Genomic DNA, 15,436 nt, shown 5'->3' with positions numbered 1-15,436 from the left:
CGAACCCAGGGCCTCACACATGCGAGGCAAGCACTCTACCACTGAGCCCCAACTCCAGCCCCAACACCTACTCTATTTTCTACCTGTATGAATTATGGACATTTCACATAAATGGAATCATACGGTATGCACCCGTTGGGTCTGGCTTCTGTCACTTAGCAGGATGCTTTCAGGGGTCATTGCTTTTTTTAATAATATTCCACTGTATGGTTGTATCACATTGTGTTTATCCATTCACCCACTGATGGACATCTGGGTTGTCTCCACTTTTTTGTCTATTATGAATAACGCTGCTATGACCATTCATGTACAGGTTTTTGTGTGGACCTGTGTTTTTATTCTCTTGAGTAGCTATGTGAGTAGAATTGCAGAGTTGCATGCAACTCTATGTTTAGCCTTTTGAGGAACATCCCCACCAGCAGTACAGGAGGGCTTCTGCTTCCATTTGGCTCCCCTATAATCCATCCCGCAGCAGCCAGACTGATGCTTTTACGGCCTAAGTCGGGTCACATTACTCTCTCAAAGCAACTTGATAGCTTCCTGTCTCACTCAGGGACAAGTCTAAAGCCCTCACATTGGCCTGTGAAATCCTCCTCAACCCCAACCATCAAGTAATGTGGCCAGGCAGGGCACAGTGGCACACACCTGTAATCCCAGCAGAGTGGGAGGCTGAGGCAGGAGGATATCAAGTTCAAAGGCAGCCTCAGCAATTTAGCAAGGCCCTAAGCAACTCAGCAAGACCCTGTCTCCAAATAAAAACTATAAAATAGGGCTGGGGATGTGGCTCAGAAGTTGAATGCCTCTGAGTTTAATCCCTGGTGACCGACCCCACAACAAAAAAACTTAAATTGTGGGCTGGGGGTGTAGTTCTGTGGTACAGCACATACCTGGCATGCAAGAGGCCCTGTATTCCATCGCCAGCATTGAAAAAAAAAACCAAACTTACAAGATGAATCATATTAAAAACAAAGGTAAAATATACTCAAAAGTCATCAACTCCTAATTATTTTTACTGTGTCTCACTACTATTTATGGTCTTGAGACATAAATGTATTTCAGTCTCGGCAATATGAACAGTCAGGATCACATATAACCTTCATGGTGGGGACCGTCCTGTGCTTTGTATGAGGCTGAGCAGCAGCTCTGCTCTCTACCTACCAGATGCCAGCCGCTCTGACAATCAACTATGTCGCCAAATTCCAGCGGCTCCGGAGGCTGAGGCAGGAGGATCTCAAGTTCAAAGCCAGCCTCAGCAACTTAGTGAGGCCCTAAGCAACTTAGGGAGACCCTGCCTCTAAATAAAAAAATAAAAAGGGCTGGGGATGTGACTTAGTGGTGAAGTACCCTTGAGTTCATGGTTAAGTACCCTTGGGTTCAATTCCTAGTACCAAAAAAAAAAATGTCTGCAGCAGGGCATGGAGGTGCAGACCTGCAATCCCAGCAATTCAGGAGTCTGAAGCAGGAGGATCACAAGTTGGAGGCCAGGCTGGGCAACTTTAGCAAGACCCTGTCTCAAAATTAAACACAAAAAGGGCTGGGGAAGTAGCTTAGTGGTGAGTACCCCGGGTTCAATCTCCAGTACCAGCTGCAAAAAAAAAAAAAAAAAAAAAGAAAAAGAAAAAAGTCACCAGACATTGCTAAATGTCCTGGGTTAGGATTTTTTTGAGTGCCCACTTAGGCAGCACATGTATTAAAATTGGAACAACACAGGGAAGAGGAGTGTGGTCCCTCTGTGAGGATGACATGCAAATCCACGAAGCCTTCTGTATTTTTAGAGACTGAGGAGGAGAATGGAGGGAGGGGGAGAGGCTGGTCACTGTGTATAAAATTACAAGCAGACAGGAAGCATAAGTTCTGGAGTTCTATTTCACAGCAAGGCGACTACAGCTAAAAATAATGTCTTTCAAAATAGCTAGAAGACAGGGTTTTGAATGTTCTCACCAAAGAAATGATAAATGTATGAGGTAATAGATAATGCTAATCATATATACACATTTTGAAACATGCCCACTGTATACCATAAACATGTACAATGTTGTCAATCAAAAAATAAGCCGGACGCAGTGGCACGCGCCTGTAATCCCAGCAGTTTGGGAGGCTGAGGCAGGAGGATCATAAGTTCAAGGCCAGCCTCAGCAACTTAGCAGGGCACTAAGCAACTCAGTGAGACCCTGTCTCTAAATAAAATACAAAACAAGGGCTGGGGGTGTGGCTCAGTGGTCGAGTACCCCTGAGTTCAGTATCAGGTACCCCCACAAAAATAATTTAAAAATTCTAGGTGAGAACCACTACTTGTTTACTGCATCTGTATGGTGGAAAATACTACAAAGGTGGTATATTAATTCTTTCCCAAGAAGAATTCTTCTTCAAGGCTGACACCTTGAAATTGATCGCGGTAGGAGCTCATAACTCACTGTTATGAGCTCGCTGCAAATCAGGGTTTGATTGTTTTCTCCATACCTGAACTCAAGAAAGGGATAGGAAAAACAGAATACTGCAGATTAAACCTCTATGGCCATTCCATTGAGCCTAGCACAGGAAACTGAAGGAAGGTTCTTCTGGCATGTAAAGGGCATATAAAGACTATTCTCTGATTCAGGAAAGAAGCTACTCACATCAGTGACAAATGAAGTTCCAGTTCTAATAAAGGTCTTCATTACTACACTTTCTTACTTATTAAAGTAAATGAGAGGGCTGGGGATGTAGCTCAGTTGGTAGAGTGCCTGCCTCACAAGCACAAGGCCCTGGGTTCAATCCCCAGCTCCGCAAAAAAAAAAAAAAAAAACAAACAAACAAAAAAGTAAATGAGAATATTAACCAAGGTTCACGTCAGGACTATACCCCTCCGCCAGTTACAATAGGTTAGTGGTAGGTATGAAAGTTGGCAAAAAAACAATGAAGTATTCTGTGTGGATCAGTTGACAATATGGAATTTACAGGAGTACCTTTATTGCTATTTGTAAACCATATGCTGCATATTCTTTATATCAGCAAACCGTGTGTGTGTGTGTATACACACACACACACACACACACACACACACACACACATACTTATGGGCCCAGATTTCCTCTGCATCCCCGAGAGCCAACTACAAAATGTTTAGCAGCACATCATTGGTTGAATGAAATATATTCAGTCCTTCCCCCAAGAGGCACAGAGATGGATGAGACAAGTCAAAATCCTGTCTTTACCACCTAAAATAGGGAGTAGAACAGCTGTGGGTTTTCCCTCGACTGCATGCCAAATAATATATTCAATTGAACCACAGGAAAGTACCAACACTCCACAGTTTATCATCTATAAAAAATGTGAAGTTTCTTCAATCCCCAGCACCGCACAAAAAAAAAAAAAAAAAAAAAAAAAAAAAGTGAAGTTTCCGCTTAATGTGTACAAGCCTAGTCACAGCAGAAGAGTGGAACCGACCCAAGTATCCATTGGCAGGGCACAGGTTAAAGTATGTCATATCCATTCAACTGAACATTGTCAAAAAGAATCAGGGGCGGGGGTTGTGGTCAGTGGTAGGTGCTCGCCTAGCATGCGTGAGGCCCTGGGTTCGAGACTCAGCACCACAAAAAAATAAAGGTATTGTGTCCACCTACAACCAAAAAATACATATATAAAAAAATAAAACAATCGGGAAGCTTTCTCTGTGCCTCTGTGGAAAATTAAGGTCTAGCGAAAAAAGCAAGGTCCAGAAAGTGTGTGTAGTATGCTAACCTTGGAGAAAAAAAGAAGGTGGACATTACAATCCGTACTCCATATTCCCAGGGGAAAACTGTGCTATAGGAGGAACAAGATCTCTTCCCAAAATTCACATCCACCCAGAACCTCAGGATAGATGTAAGTAGTTAGGTTAGGAGGAGGCCATTTTGGATCAGGCCCCTAAATCCATGTGGCTGGTGTCCGTAAAAAAGAAGAGACAGAGACAGAGATACATGGGTAGAAGGCCATGCGGAGGCAGAGATAGGGACTGAAATGGTCCAAGCCAAGGACCTGCCAGCAAACCTGGAGCCTCAGAGGGAGCATGGCCCTGCTGACCTGGCTACAAGCCACTCAGGTGGTAGTAATCTGTTACTATAGTCTTAGGTAATTAACACAGTCTGCAATTACATAGAATGGTAATAACAGTTGTACTTATTTTTCAGAAAACGAGAGAATGGAAGAGTGGGAGGGGGATTTTGCAATGTAGATCTTTAAATATTCTTTTTTCATGCCACTGAGCTACATTCCCCAGTCCTTTTTATTTTTTTAATTAATTAAATTAATTAATTAATTTATTTATTTATTTATTTGGGTACCAGGGATTGAATGTAGGGGTGCTTAACTACTGAGCCACATCCCCAGCTCTATTTCTAGTATTTTATTTAGAGACAGGGTCTCACTGAGTTGCCTTGGGGCCTTGCTAAGTTGCTGAGGCTGGCTTTGAACTCTCAATCTACCTGTCTCAGCTTCCTGAAAAAACAGACATGTGCCACCAAGCCCAGTTTTGTTTTTTATTTTGAGACAGGGTCTATGTTGCCCAGGCTGGCCTTATACTTACGATTCTCCTGTCTCAGCCACCCCAGTAGCTGTGATTACAGGTATGGGACACCACACCCAGCTTACATTTTTTTTTTTAAATCTCATGAGTGTATTAGCTAGTCAAAAGTTAAATAAGTAAGGGTCTTCAGAGCGTTTTTCACCACCCTCGGCCAGTCTGGGATTCACCCACCGATAGGCCATGGTCAAGCCCTGAGGAGAGCTGTTGAGCCCAGCCCCACCTCTACTCCAGCCACACCCACCACACCCACTGTCTCCCAACCCCTCCCAGGAAAAGATGGGATTTCCCAGGTCCTGCCAGATCCAGCCATTCAATCCTTTCCTCCCGTGCCCACAACCAGGAAGGAAGGAGGAGACCCCTACACAATTCCCAGCACATCCACATCCTACCCTGGCTGCTCTTTAGCCCCAGGCCCTGCACCATCTCATCCCTGCATTCCGGCCCCACTGACCACCTCCCGGCCTCCACCTAACTTTGCCTCTTGCCTCTGGACCTGCGCACGAGCAGTTCCCTCTGCCTGAGCGACTCACTTGCATTGCCCTCTGGGTCTAACTTACATAATCCGCTCTGGGTGAACGGGCATCTCCCCAGTGCCAGGCTCTGCTCTAGCCACTAGGAATATGGCAGAGCTGATGACCAGGAGGCCTGCAGGGACTACTCAAACCCCCGTTAGGGCCTCTCTTCACTTGTTTCCACCTGTGTCCTCTGCTTCTCCCATCATACTGTCATTATTGCCTGGAAATGTGACTGTCACTTGCCACTGATTCCCCAAAGCCAGAGATCTAGTCTACCACTTTTGATTTTGAAGTACCTGGCCCCAAACCAATGCCCGGGATGTTTCTGTGGCATGCATCCTCCTGGGGGAGCCAGGTGAGTGAACACCAGGATGGGAGGCAGGTGAGAGAGGAGTGGGCGCCCGCGTCCCTCACCTTCAGAGAGACGTCGGCCAGGATGTGGTGGGGCAGCTGCGAGTACATGAGCCCCAGGCCCACGATGGCCTCCAGCTCGCCCAGGTCTGCCGCGTGCTCCAGATGGAAGAGTGCAGAGTCGCGGTCCCACTCCTCGTCCTTCTCGCAGAAGCGCCCGCCCTCGTGGTAGCGCACCATGGCCAGATGGACCTGCCACACAGACTGCGGTGTTGGCCCGGCTGTCTGCGGAGCCGCAGCCGCACCCAAGGGCCGCCCCGCCAACCTGCGGGAGGAAGCGATCGGCACAGGAGAGGCGTGAGCCAGGGCCCCGGGCACGTGCAGAAAGGGCTCCCAGATGCACATCACCAATACCTTCCCCAAAACGGACTTCCCGATTTTCTTTTCAAGGTTCAGGGCGTTCAGCCTTTGCACTTCCAGGGCCACTGCTGAAGGCCTGGGCAGGTGGAGGCGGGAGGGGTTCAGGACGTTCCACTTCTCCACACAGACCTGAGGGGAGAGACCCCGTCAAAGAAGCGAGGGGCTGGCCGGGGACCTGTCCTCCCATCAGCAGCAGCCCCTGCTTCCCAGGAGCCTGCTGGTAAGAGAGGGAGAACAAACCCTTCCGGTGTCAAATTTTACTGGACAAAGGAGTCCCATTCTAATCACTCAAATGCCACCAGCTTGCAGGTGCTGAGAGAGCAACCAGGGGACTCGGTGACAGCAGATCAGGCAGCAGCAGCTCAGAGAGGCAATTCTCCCTTAGATATTAATCAACACACTAAACCACTTCCCCATACAAGGCACCAGAAACTTCTGACTTCAGCAGATCCACTAGCTGTCCTCTGAATACCTTGAGGCTGTGGGCAACGTCAGAGGGTGCTCCGGGGCGTGGGTTTAGAAAACACGTCATTTCTCTCAGCTGAAGATACACTGTCCAGAGGTCCCTGCAGGACCAAGCCAGGGCTACTCGCACACTGTGTGCTAAACATCCTACAACGCACCACAAAGAGCTATCCAACCCTGAATGCCAACAGTGCCGTGGCTGAGCAACCCTGCCCCACAAAGAGCTGGGAAAACCTGACCTGACTGAGAAACAGCTCAGTGTTCTGGGAGGAGCAAGAGTCAGGGCGGCTGGCGTCCGGGCTTGGAAAGTGGGATTTGAGGAGGAATGGCCAGAGGGGAAGGAAGGACTTTGCAGGATGACAGAGACTCGTCCTCTTAGCAAAGGTGCACATGGGTGAGATCCAAGGTGCGTTTGGGAGTCGGCAGAGAAGAGCAGGTGAGGTGTAGGGCTGGTCTCCCAGACTTGCCTGGTGCTGACCACCCTCTGGGATGCTTGCTACATACACAGGCTGAGCATTCCTAATCCAAAAGTCAGAAATTGGAAAGATTCCCAAATCTGAAACTTTTTGAGTGGCAACATGATATCACCAGTGGAAGATTTCATACCTGACCTCATGAGATGGGCTGAAGTCAAAAGGTAGGTGCACTAAAAATGTCATACAAAATTACCTTCAGGCTATGGGGCTAAGGTGTATATGAAACATAAACAAATTTCATGCTTAGAATTGAGTCTCATCCCCACATTATCTCATTATGTATCTGCAAATACTCTGATATCCAAAAAAAACCCCAAATCCAAAATATTTCTGGCCCCAAGCATTTCAGATATGGGATACCCAATCTGGACTAGCCTCAAAACCTGAGAAAAGATGCTTAGGATCTGTTTTTCATATGTAAAATGAGGATGAGTAACCTTAGTCTATCTCATTGAGTGGCTGCAAGAAATAAATTAATTAGTCAGGCGTGGTGGGCACACCTGCAATCCCAGCAGCTCGAGAGGCTAAGGCAAGAGGATTGCAAGTTCAAGGCCAGTCTCAGCAATTTAGTGAGGCTCTAAGCCATTTAGGGAGACCCTGTCTCTAAATAAAATATAAAAAGGGCAGAGGATGTGGCTCAGTGGTAACGTGCTCCTGGGTTCAATCCTGGGAAGCAAACCTCCCCCTCCCCCGCTGCCCAAAAACATAAATAAATGGATTAGTAACGTGCACAAGGCTCTTCCAGGTCAAACACTTTAACACATAAGCTATAGTCATTGTCATCTCCCCTCCAGGACCAGGTCTTCTTTAATCCTCCCCACAAGCTCCTGCCCAGGACGGGAACTTACATTTGCCCAGGCAATTTGCTCATTTGCAAAATGGACACGTGAGGCGGATGAGCAGGTGATAGTGACATGAGGGAGGAGAAACAGACACGGAGCCTGCCACAGGCAAGCAAGCAGCTGCGACCAGAGTTCCCAGGGGTGCATTACCCGTCCGGAGCTGCCCAGGCTGTCTTCATCAGACTCGTACCTCCGGTTACCATTTGAGTGACCCTGGATGGAAGTAGAGATTGAGTGGTCCAAAGGGCACTGGCCCAGCCCTCCCAGGTGACCCTCCTTCCAGAGAAGGGGCTGGCCCTCCCAGGTGACCCTCCTTCCAGAGAAGAGGCTGGCCTTCCCAGGGGCCTCTTCTCCCAGGGAGCAGGCCCAGCCCTCCCCAAGGGGAAGCTGGAACCCTCCTCTGCCAAGCCAAAGGCATGCTGGGCCACAGGCAGGAATGAAGGCTGGTATGGACATGGCCTTCCTGTTCCTCCCTCTCTGAACAGACGGAACTGACCCAAAGCGATGCCATCTCCGCCCAAAGCCACTGGAGAGGTGGTGCCACATCTGTCCTTGCAGGCGCCTCCTGCATGTTTTTGATTCACAACCACGGACCTCTAGTGAGACCGGCACAGACTTTTTTAGGCACTTCTAAAATCTTGAGGTGGCTGCCACTGGCCACCAGAAGCTGCCTGGAGGGTGCCTGAGGAGACCGACCCCAGGGGCCTCTCCAGGACCGCCAGGGTCCTGTGCTTCGGAGCTGGGCCCTCCCACCTGCGACAGCACAGGCCCAGCATCCCCTCTCAGCAAACGAGGCCCCAGCTTCACCCTGAGATTCCTCCGCCATTTTCAACCTTGTATCCACGGCCCCACCCTTCTCCCCTTCCTGGTCCAAACGGCCCAGTTTACCTTCTGCCCTGCATTTATCTTTCTCTGAAATAATCTTGTTATTTTACTTGTTATACTCTCAGGACCCAATTCGCACTCCTTCTATAGCTTTTTATCCTCCTGAAGGGCCAAGGAGGATAGAAAGTTCTCAGTTCTCGGATGTGGGGAAAAAGGTACACTCATACATTGCTGGTGGGGATGCAAATTAGTGCAGCCACTCTAGAAAGCAGTGTGGAGATTCCTTAGAAAACTTGGAATGGACCCACCATTTGACCCAGCTATCCCACTCCTCGGCCTATACCCAAAGGACATAAAATCAGCACACTGCAGAGATACAGCCACATCAATGTTCATAGCTGCTCAATTCACAATAGCCAGACAGTGGAACCAACCTAGATGTCCTTCAATTGATGAATGGATAAAGAAACTGTGGTATATATATACAATGGAATATTACTCAGCCATAAAGAATAATAAAATTATGGCATTTGCAGGCAAATGGATGAAATTGGAGAATATCATGCTAAGTGAGATAAGCCAATCTCAAAAATCCAAAAGACGAATGATCTCACTGATAAGCGGATGATGACACAAAATGGGGGGTGGGAGGGGGGCAAGAATGGAGGAAGGAGGGACTGTATAGAGGGAAAAGAGAGGTGGGAGGGGTCAGGGGAATGAGAAAATAATGGAATGAATCAAACGTCATTACCCTATGTGAATGTATGATTACACAAATGGTGTGCTGTTACTCCATGTACAAACAGAGAAACAACATGTATCCCATTTGTTTACAATAAAAATAAATTTAAAAAAAAAGTTCTCAGTTCTCACTGTCTGTGGGATCCTTACGTGTTCTCGGGGCTCAGGGTCATCCACCTCACCCCGCTTCTCACTGGGGTATCCACTGTCACCACTGGTCTCTGAGTCCTGTGAACAGAAGATGATCTTAGGGTCTTAGAGGTCCTCTGAGTACTTGTTGGTGGCGACATTTAGACATCCTAATCATCTGCTTTCTGCCCTATGTCCCATCTCTCCATTTAACATGTTCTTCTTCCTGTCTCATGCGGACCGGGAGACCAGGAAGCAGTATGGAGTGGTGGAAAGAACCTGGGCTTTGGAGCCACATGCCCAGGCTGGAGTCCTCACTTTGTTACTTGCCACCTGGGACCTGGGCAGTTGTTCAGCTTCTCTGAGCTTGATTTCTTTAGCTATGGGGATTCATTCTAGCATCTACAGCAAAAGGCTATGGGGGAAGAAAGTAATGTGGATCACGATGAGAGCTATTACTAGGAGTGGCTCGCCACCCACAGCAGAAAACAGAGGCTGGCCTAAGATCAATGACCCAAGGACAAAATGCAGCCCAGGGAACAGTACTCACCACAACTAAGTCCCCTCTACCAAACTGCACAGGCCACTGGGCATGTTTTTTTAATCCCCTAAATCTGTTCTGAAAGGGAATCTGGCATAATTAAGAATCTTTGGCTGGGGATATGGCTCAGTTGGTAGAGTGCTTCCCTGTCAAGCACAAGGACCTGGGTTCAATCCCCAGCACCACCAAAAAAATAAATAAATAAAAATCTTGAAGATGTCAGTCTTTGCCTATCAACACTGAGTTTGAGCCTATTTGCATGTCATTAGTAATCTAATCTATTTTCTACTCCTCTTTCTTCTACTGAGTAGTATTTCAACACACAAAAGAGCATCAAGAATACTAAAACAAGCCAGGCACAGTGGCACACACCTGTAATGCCCGTGGCTCAGGAGGCTGAGGCAGGAGGATTGTGAATTCAAAGCCAGCCTCAGCAATCTCAAGGTGCTAAGCAACTCAGGGAGGCCCTGTCTCTAAATAAAATATTTTAGAAGGGCTGGGGATGTGGCTCAGTGGTTGAGTGCCCCTCAATACCCAGTACCAAAAAAAAAAAAAAAAAAAGAATACTAAAATAAGGCCAGCTGTGGTGGTGCAGGCTGGTAATTCCAGCAACTCCGGAGGTGGAGGCAGGAGGATCACAAATTCGAGGACAGTCTCAGTGATTTAGACCCTAAGCAACTTAGGGAGACCCTGATTCTAAATAAAAAAGTAAAAAGGGCTGGGAATGTGGCTCAGTCATTAAGTATCCTGGATTCAATCTCCAGTACAAAAAATAAAAAAATAAAAAAAAAAAATAAACACCTATGTACCCAACACGCAACTTTGTCAACTCAACATTACGCCTTAGTTATGTTAGCCCTTTAATTTTTTTAAAGAGGTTAAAACATCACCATTAAAATCTCAACCTGCTGTGTGTCCTGCCAAATCCCATTCAATTCCCCTTCCATGAATTCATACTTCTCCTCTATTGCTATTTTTTTCTCCTTCCTTACTTCCTTCATTTCTTTCTTGGATTTAATTCAGGGTCTCACCCACACTGGGCAAGTGCTTTACCACTAAGCTACATCCCCACCCCCTATTATTTTTATTTAAATAAACCATTTTATATTACTTAAATTTTATTTATCATTTGTTTTTGCATCATGAAAGCTAGGCAAGTATGCTACCACTGAGCTACATCTCCAGTCCTTTTTATTTTTGAGACAGGATCTTGCTAAATTTCTCAGGCTGGCCTCCAACTTGCAATCCTCCTGCCTCAGCCTCCCATGTAGCTGGGACGACAGGTGTGCACCACAGTGCCTGGTCTAAGATTTCAACATTTAAGGACTGGGGATGTAGCTCAGTGGTAGGGTGCAGGTTTGAGGTCCTGGGTTTAATCCCCCAGCAGTGGGGAAAGATATTTTTCAATTTTTTAAAATCAAGGTAAAATTTTCCATAACAAAAAAATCCCTTAAGTGTTCAGTATGCCAAATAAAAGGCAGAATATGGATTGCAGGCTTTATGTTGAAGCTCTAAGCAACCCCCTCTTGGACCTCAGAACCACAGGACCTTGGGCACACATCCCACCTTTTGGAATCATTCCTGAGCCATGGGACACAGAACCTCGCTCAGACCTCAGTTCTGTGGCCCAGCGAAGCAGCCAGCCTCCCCCAGCCTTAGTTTCCTCACCTGAGAAACAGGTTAAGTCTGACCCCAAGGTGGAGAACAGAAGGCAGCAAGGACAGGAGAGCAGAGGACGGGTTTGGGTTTGAACCCTGGCTCCATTGCTAAGCGACCATGAGCCTTAACTCTGTGCCTGTTTCTTCAACTCTAAATCAGGGACAGTGAGAGAATGGTCCAGGAGACTGCTAATGCTGGGACAGGAAGCCAAGGGACAGGGTGGGAGGGAGACTTTCCACCGTGCTAATCTTTCATACCTTTTCCTCCTGAACCAGGAGAATGTATTACCTATTCTCAAATTCTAGACTTTACTTCTAGAATAAAATCTATTCTAAAGGAATAAAAAATAAACCGACGATGTAAATTTTGAGAATTAAATGATGTTATCTACCAAACCCTTAAAACCATCCCCAGTGACGAGTCCATAAATGTCACCTAATATTACTCTCCCCTTCCGTTCAAGAACTCTGAAGAGCTGGGCACCCACATGCCTGTAATCCCAGCAGTTTTGGAGGCTGAGGCAGGAGGATGGCAAGTTCAAAGCCAGCCTCAGCAATGGTGAGGGGCTAAGCAACTCAGTGAGACCCTGTCTCTAAATAAAATACAAAATAGGGCTGGGGATGTGGCTCAGTGGTCCAGTGCCCCTGAGTTCAATCCCTGGTACCCCCTGCCAAAAAAAAAAAAAAAACAAAAACAAACCAACTCTGAAGAACATCTAGGAATGAACGTGGACCTCTGGGGTAATCTGAGAGTGGAGTGTAAAGTGGGATGGTGACCTGCGCATTTATCCATTAGTTTTGATTTTTACTTTGAAGCCACAATATAAGTTCAGTGCATGCAAACATGACACCGTTAGTTTCTCACCCTGAGTCAACCCAAAGCTGCAGGAGACATTCTGTGTATCCACCCTGAGAGCACCATGCCACCAGGCTCTGTGTTCCATGTCTGAGGCCAGCACAGGGTCAGGCATCCACACGTGTATGGCCAAACCCAACCCAGGGCTGAGCCTGGCATTTACTGTTGCTGATTTGGAAACCTTCTTCCTTCACCATCTCCAGGAACTGCAAGGGACCCAGCTCTTCCCAGAGGAAAGCTCTGCCTTGGCAGCAGACTGAGGTTCCTTTACGTCCTCCTGCTGCCCCAGCCCCAAGCCCTCCTGGCATTGCCTGGAGCCTACCTGGGCTGGCCTACCACCTGATTCTGAAGGCTCTCGCCTCAGTCCTCAGCGGAAGAGAGCTCACCCCTCCCACCCTGCTGGGGACCGGAGCCCGTGGCCGCCTCCCCTTCCTCTCCACTCACCCGGTGGTTGTCTAGATGGTCGTGGTCTCTGGACGCCATGTTATCGAGGTCACCAAACACTGGCCAATCTGGGCGGGAAGAAACGGAGATAATGTGCAGATCCCACTGCTAGAACATTCACCAGACAAACCTGTTGTCTACAGCAGACTGCACTGGCCACCAAGCTTGCATTTTCAATTTTGTTTTGTACTGAGGATTGAACCCAGGGGCACTTAACCACTGAGCCTCATCCCCAGGCCTCACTAAATTGCTGAGGCTGACTTTGAACTCTCAATCCTCCTGCCTCAGCCTCCTGAGCTACTGGAATTACAGGCCTGAGTCATGTGGCCCAGCTATTTGTAGTTTTTAAAGAAAGGTACAAAATGGGAGAAGAATGTGATCAGACCCTGGGGGACCAACTTCAGTTCTTTCTTGAGAAAGAAAAGTCCACATCTTGCAAACTACAGGGTCCTGAGCAAGCAGTTTCACTCTGTCTCCTCAAATCATAATGCGATTTACCTGTAATGTGTCTGTCACATGCTCAGCTCTGAATTAAGTGCAGTTGGGAAGAAAGAAAAATCGTATGTACTTTAGGGCCCACTAAGTGGGTCTCAGATGGTTTCAAAACCAACCATCTTCTGGTAGTTTCCTATTTATCTCCTGACCTAAGCTCTCTTGAGCCAAATCTGTCTGGCTGCCCATTTTGATAAAGTCTGGGTGGCAGAGCTCAGTGGTAGAGTGTGTGTCAAGCAGGCATAAGGCCCGGGGTTCCATCCCTAGCACAAACACACACAAAAGTGGTAAAAGTGGTTTTTACATTTTTAAATAGTCGAAAAAAGAAAAATCAAAAGAACAGCTGAGCATGGTGGCACATGCCTGTAGTCCCAGCTCCTCAGGAGGCTGGGCAGGAGGATCACTTGAACTCAGGAGTTCCAGGTGAGCCTGGGCAACATAGTAAGACTCCGTCTCAAACAAAACAAAACGAATCTCAAAAGAAGATATGCATGGGATGACATGCAAAAATTACACGCGATTTAAGACTCAGAGTCTGTAAACAGAACTTTACTGGAACACAGCCACGTTTGTTCACTTCAGTATTGTGTTTTTGGGCTGCAAACACAAAGACCGCATGGCCTGTAATGCTTAGAATATTTACTCTGGCTGGGTGTGGTGACACATGACTGTAGTCCAACCTACTTGGCTGAGGTCGGAGGTTCACAACCAGTTCCAGGCCAGCCTGGACAATAACATAGCAAGACCCATTTAAAAAAAAAAAAAAAAAAAAAGTTTTTATTTTTTTAAAACTCTCTGGCCTTTTAGGAAAAAGTTTGTTGACCCCCTGATCCAGACTATTCCCAAGGTCTTCCAATGGAGACCTCTAAAAGGCTACTTTGACATTAAAATTCTCCTTTTCTGCTCTAGATCTGCACCTTCACATCCTTCCCCGGCCTAACAAATGGTGACATCACCCTTCCAATTCTTCAGGCTGAAACCTTGGGGTCAGCCTCAACCCCTCTCTTTCCTGCAGACCTCAAAACCACACCATCAGAAAACTACTACTCAAATAAAGACTGCACTTTTCTCCTCTGATCTATTAATGTGATATTAACAGATGTCCTAAAGTTGAACAAATCTCATATTCAACTATGACAAACTATTCCTTTTATGACACTATTCACTTTTATTTGTTAATACTTAATTCAGAATTTTTATGTTGTCTATATGAGGTTGGGATATCATATAATTTTCTGGGTTTTTTTCTTTTGGTGTTTTGTCCGATTTTGGCATAAGGGTCTTACTAGTTTCATAAAACACACAGAAAACTGTCGCCACGTTTTCTACAATAGGGGTTGTTTCTATAGCATTTGGATGACCTATTTCTTCAAAGTTCATTCAAAGAACTCACTCATAAAACCATCTGGGCCATGATCCTTTTTGATTAGCATGTCTGATTTACTAACAGGAATGAAAACAAACCAGTTCAGCTGTGCTCTACCCAGAGCCTGTGCCCTCCAATCACAATGACTGAACACCAGATGGTCACTCACGGAGGTGGTCCAGTTTCTGGCTGTGTGGAGTGGCTGAAGATGGGGAGGAAGGAAGAGAGTCGAAGGTCATGTCACTCATGTTCTCATCTCCAGAGTTCTCTGAAAGGCGGAGGAGCAGTGGGGGCCGGCTGCCAGAGAGGGTCCTCACTCGGGGGCTCCCACACTTTTCCTCTGTCCCCCTTAAGATGGTCTTGGCTGATTGCTGGGGATAGTAACAGGGACACTTATATCACATAGTCGCTCTGTGGGGAATAAAGGGCTCTTTTTGTTCTTTCTGTTGTTCCCTCTCTATCCCTGAAGCCCTTCCAGCTTTGCTCTTATACATGCCCAATAGAAAATTAAAAAAAAAAAAAAAAAAAGAATTCATGCAGGATTAACCCTATGGTATCCAAGAAGGGGCACATGGAACAGATCTCAGAGGCCTGCCAGCCAGCATCCCCTAAAGTGAGGCCATACTTTGCAGCCCTGAGCTGGACATTCCATTATATGTCCAGAACCCCAAGCTGGTCTTTGCCAATATTCTGCATCTGGTCCATGTAAGCAGGGGTACAGTGGGGTGATCTCATCTTGCACACACAAAAAGATGCCCAAAGAACCAGGCGT

At 46.9% G+C, this 15,436-nt stretch overlaps 1 protein-coding gene across 1 annotated transcript in view; it reads right to left on the bottom strand.

Moving 5' to 3' along the window:
- EEF2K (eukaryotic elongation factor 2 kinase) overlaps nt 1-15,436 on the bottom strand; it is a 58,196-nt gene that overhangs the window by 6,885 nt on the left and 35,875 nt on the right. Inside the window, exons 10-15 of the mRNA XM_079120411.1 lie at nt 14,834-15,035; nt 12,807-12,874; nt 9,329-9,406; nt 7,763-7,825; nt 5,824-5,958; nt 5,473-5,661 (exon numbers count right to left, since the gene is read on the bottom strand). Coding sequence (XP_078976537.1) covers nt 5,473-5,661; nt 5,824-5,958; nt 7,763-7,825; nt 9,329-9,406; nt 12,807-12,874; nt 14,834-15,035 — 735 coding nt within the window. The remainder of the gene's footprint in view (nt 1-5,472; nt 5,662-5,823; nt 5,959-7,762; nt 7,826-9,328; nt 9,407-12,806; nt 12,875-14,833; nt 15,036-15,436) is intronic.

Source organism: Sciurus vulgaris (assembly GCF_902686455.1).
Source record: "Sciurus vulgaris genome assembly, chromosome: 18".
Lineage (NCBI taxonomy): Eukaryota > Metazoa > Chordata > Mammalia > Rodentia > Sciuridae > Sciurus > Sciurus vulgaris.
The sequence above is the reverse complement of the archived record's forward strand: the minus strand, read 5'-3'. Positions and strand labels throughout refer to the sequence as shown.